Below are 4,477 nucleotides of genomic sequence, written 5' to 3' on the forward strand. Positions count from 1 at the left end.
AGAGACTGTAATAACAAAATAAATTCATAAATAAGTTTTATTTAGGTAAAAGTACATACAGATTTAAAAATTCAAAATCAAATATTTATTCAGGAAAAGTACATACATAGATGATGAGTTACAAACATAATGTTGGATTTATAGATAGAGCAAGTACATACAGTACCTAAAGCCACTAATATACATAGCATTTTGGGCAAACATACAAGATGAGTTACTAACAGAATGGTGGATTTCTAGTTTATATACAGGTAGTACATACTATGCCTAAAGCAACTAATAAAATAAAATAAAAATAAAATAAAATAAAATGTTTATTTAGGTAAGGTACATACAAGAAATTTTTACAAAGATTGGTTGACTTATAGGTAGAGCTAGTACATACAATGCCTAAAGCCACTATTACGCAAAGCGTTTCGGGCATCAAAAACTTAAATGACAAGCTTAATACTAATTGAGCATAAAGAGTAGAATGAAAACAAGAAATGAAAACATAGCTGAAAAAGCAGCACAAATACAATTATGTCGACAAACAGCGCTCTTTAAAAAAAAAGGACATTGGTTGACAATAGAAGGGTAAGGTAGGTTACAGGGAATTTATTAGGTATAGCTTCGTTTTTATCTTAAACTGGTTGAGAGAGGTACAGTCTTTAACATGGTTGGGAAGGTCATTCCACATTCTGGGCCCCTTGATTTGTAGAGCATTTCTAGTTTGATTAAGGTGTACTCTAGGAATATCAAATTTGTATTTATTTCTGGTGTAGTGCTCATGGGTTCTGTTACAACCTTCTATGAAGCTTTTGAGATCAGGATTGGCATTATAGTTTAGCGTTTTATATATGTATAATACACATGAGAGAATGTGCAGTGACTTAATGTCTAACATATTCAGAGATTTGAGTAGGGGTACCGAGTGATGTCTGGGACCAGAGTTGGATATTGTCCTAATAGCAGCTTTGTGTTGAGTAATTAGAGGACAAAAGTGATTTTGGGTAGTAGAGCCCCAAGCACAAATACCATAGTTGAGATATGGATAGATAAGGGAGTAATAGAGAGTCACCAGGGCAGGGCGTGGTACATAATATCTTATCTCAGAAAGAATGCCCACAGTTTTTGAAACTTTTTTTGATATATTTAGAATGAGTCCCTGGTAATTCAGCTTGTGGTCAATGAGAATGCCAAGGAATTTGCCATCTAATTTGTTACAAATTTGGGTATTGTTTATTTTGAGATTTATTTGATTAGAGGATTTATTGCCAAACAGAATATAGAAAGTTTTGTCAATGTGAAGGGAGAGTTTGTTGGCAGTTAGCCAAAGATGGACTTTATTTAGCTCAGTATTTACTGTGGCATTTAGAGCAAGGGGGTCAGGACTGGAGTAAATGAAGGTTGAGAACACAACACTAAACTAAATCCATCTCTAGCTAAATAAAATAAATTATCTTTAAGATTATTTTACTTTACAATCATCATTTGTCACATTTTTTATATATTCATCTTGACAGTCTCTACTGATTTTTTGTTCTCTCCGCCAAACTTGTGTATCCTTCATGGCTATCTAGTGATCTTTATTCTACTTCTAATTGTTTCAATTCTTGTGTTTACTTGCATTTATTGTTGTGTTTTGCTATAATTATTCTCTAATTATAGCAGACTTAGTATTTATGTAAGCATTTACCTCAGTGTCTTAGTAAAATCTTGCTCATAAATATAATCGTACCCTGTTATTTTTTTTTAATTTTTAAATTTAATTGTAATTTGATTTATACATTTATTGTAATTCATTTTGAGCTCATTTTCTTTTCTTAAGTTCATACTAATTATAGGTTCACCATTAAGCTATATTAAATAATTTATTTTTAAGATTATTTTTACTTTACGATTATTTGTCTTTATTTTTTTTGCTATATATTATTCTTGTCAGTCTACTGATTTTTTCTTCTCTCTTAACCTAACTACTGTGTCCTTCCTGGCTATATACGGAAATTTTTACTCTACTTCTAATTGTTTCTATTTTTTGTTTACCTACGTTTATTGTTGTGTTTTGCTATCATTACTTTCTATTTACAGTAGATTTAGTATTTAACTATTCCTGTAATTGCTTATCTTATTGTATCGTGACATTATTGTATCCATATGCTTACTGATATTGATCCTGATCGAAATCTTCTGTCCCATACCCACACAAATCAGCACATTGATCATCATTATTGCAGGTATTACACAGTGAGGTAAAGGAGAAGCATTGCCAGACATGTAGCTTTATTGAACAAATAATTACAGTACAGTTACATCCTGCAATAAACACAAGCCACATAATATACATTACTTATAAAGACTAACGAGCCATATAATATACATTACTTATAAAGACTAACGGTGCTTAAGATATATAATATAATCAAACTACACATGACTAACGCTAGAACAAATAGAAATTAAACTAGGAGTGAACATAAACTAACCTGTACACGGGCACGACACAGCTGATCTCACAACAACAACAAAACAGAAACGAGCATCCAAACGAAACAGTCAAGCGAGCATCCATCCGGGTACAATAATATAATAACACTTTTACTACATTCACCCCATCTAGCTTTAAGTAACATAGTCCCGAAGATGAATAGGGGTACTGCGCGTCCTTCCAGATCGTCGAAGGGACTCCTGCAAAGTTGAAGCCTCGAGTGTCCCAGTCGGTTCCTGCATACCACCTTCTCGAGGGAGTGTTACGTCAGAGAAAGGTTTCCAGTTAGGTGTTTCTAGGTTAGGTGATTCTGAACGAAGTAGTTCAGGATGAGGTAGTTCTGGATGAGGCGGGTTGGGGTTTACCCCAGCTTTCACAATCGCTGGGTGTTGCTGTTGAATGTTGAGATTGGGGTCCAAACTCTCGCAACCCTCTGTGGCCATGGGTGCGAGGTGTCTTAATGATACTGTAGTAATCCTGCCATCCGGGAATTTGACATGGGCATATTCTGGATTCACGTCTACGACCTCAACCTCGTCAACTAGAGGATCATTTTTGCTTTGCCGCACCTAATGTTTTAGGAGGACAGGGCCTCTGCAAGCAAGCCACGTAGGTAGTGTTCGCCCTGAAGTTGATCTTCTTGTATGCTGGAAGAATCGTTCATGTGGTGTACAATTTGTAGAGGTACACAACAGTGATCGAATAGAGTGGAGTGCATCAGGAAGAACAACTTCCCATTGGGATACATATCTAAGCCTCTCGTCCTAAAAGCTAGCAGCACTGTCTTCCAAATAATCCCATTGTACTTCTCAGCCTGGCCATTTCCTCTAGGGTTGTAAGGAGTCGTACGGCTAGTTGCTACCCCTTTTTTTAGTAGAAAATCTTTCAACTCCTCAGACATAAACGAAGTTCCCCTATCAGAGTGTATATATGCAGGCATACCAAAGATTGCAAACAACTGCACCAGGTACTGAATTACTGTACAGTAGTCATATCTGAACAAGGGAATCTAGAGAATTCATCTACAACAGTAAGGATATATTTATTCCTTGAATGTGATGGAAGTGGTCCTTTAAAATCTATGTTGAGTCTTTGAAATGGCTGAGTAGCTTTAATCAAATGCCCAGAATCAAACTTGCAAAACCGAGGTTTAAGTTCAGAGCATGCAGAGCAAGAATTAGTCATCTTCACTTCTTCCACAGAATAAGGCAGATTTCGACATCGGACAAAATGAGCCATACGAGACACTCCAGGGTGACACAGATTGTCATTCAATTCCTTTAATTCATCCATACTGGAGGCACCACATCCGCGTGAGAATGCATCAGCTGGTATGTTCATTTTACCTGGGTGATATACAATGTCATAGTGGTAAAAAACGATTCGCCATCTAGCAATTTTATAATTTTTAATCTTACCAGATGATTTAGAGTTAAACATAAAAGCAACACTGCGTTGGTCAGTCACAAGCCGAAAATGGCGTCCAATGAGAGTGTCGCCACTTCCTTAGGGCTTCCACAATGGCCCCTCCCCGCTCAGCTCGTTGATGCCATGGGGGGGGGGCTTAGTGGGCGGCTGCCAGAGTGTGATGCTCCTTGGGACAGTCCTCTGTCCTTTTCTAGCCTTGTGCTCCTGCTGCCGTCCTCTCCAATTGTGCTGAGCACCTTTTCCTTTTCCTTCTGTTTCGTTTTTCTCCCCCCTCTTCTCCTATCTGCTTGTCGTTTCCTGCCGACCTTTTGCTTGTTTTGGTTCTTTCTTTGGACTTCTTCTATTTTGACGCCCGGGTGCTTGAGGAGGCATTCTCTTGCACCCGTATAACTGTTGTACCCGACGTCTCGAGGGAGGGGAACCTTTTATTGTCAATCCCCCTTTCGTCGCTTAACCTGATCTCGACGGACTGACGGTTCCTAAGGTGGCGTTTGTGGAGCGTATACTCACGACGCACCCCTCGGGGGCCCTGGCATGATCGGCGATAGTTTCCTGTTGGGTGTCCTGCCTCTAAACGTGGCT

General features: G+C 38.0%; 1 protein-coding gene across 1 annotated transcript; it reads right to left on the minus strand.

Annotated features, from left to right (window-relative positions):
- Positions 1-3,442: 3,442 nt before the first annotated feature.
- LOC138356228 (uncharacterized) lies at positions 3,443-3,808 on the minus strand. The gene has a single exon (XM_069311987.1). The coding sequence runs from the start codon at positions 3,806-3,808 to the stop codon at positions 3,443-3,445; it is 366 nt and encodes a 121-aa protein (XP_069168088.1).
- Between the last annotated feature and the right edge of the window lie 669 nt (positions 3,809-4,477).

Source organism: Procambarus clarkii, chromosome 6 (genome assembly GCF_040958095.1).
Source record: "Procambarus clarkii isolate CNS0578487 chromosome 6, FALCON_Pclarkii_2.0, whole genome shotgun sequence".
NCBI classification, from domain to species: domain Eukaryota; kingdom Metazoa; phylum Arthropoda; class Malacostraca; order Decapoda; family Cambaridae; genus Procambarus; species Procambarus clarkii.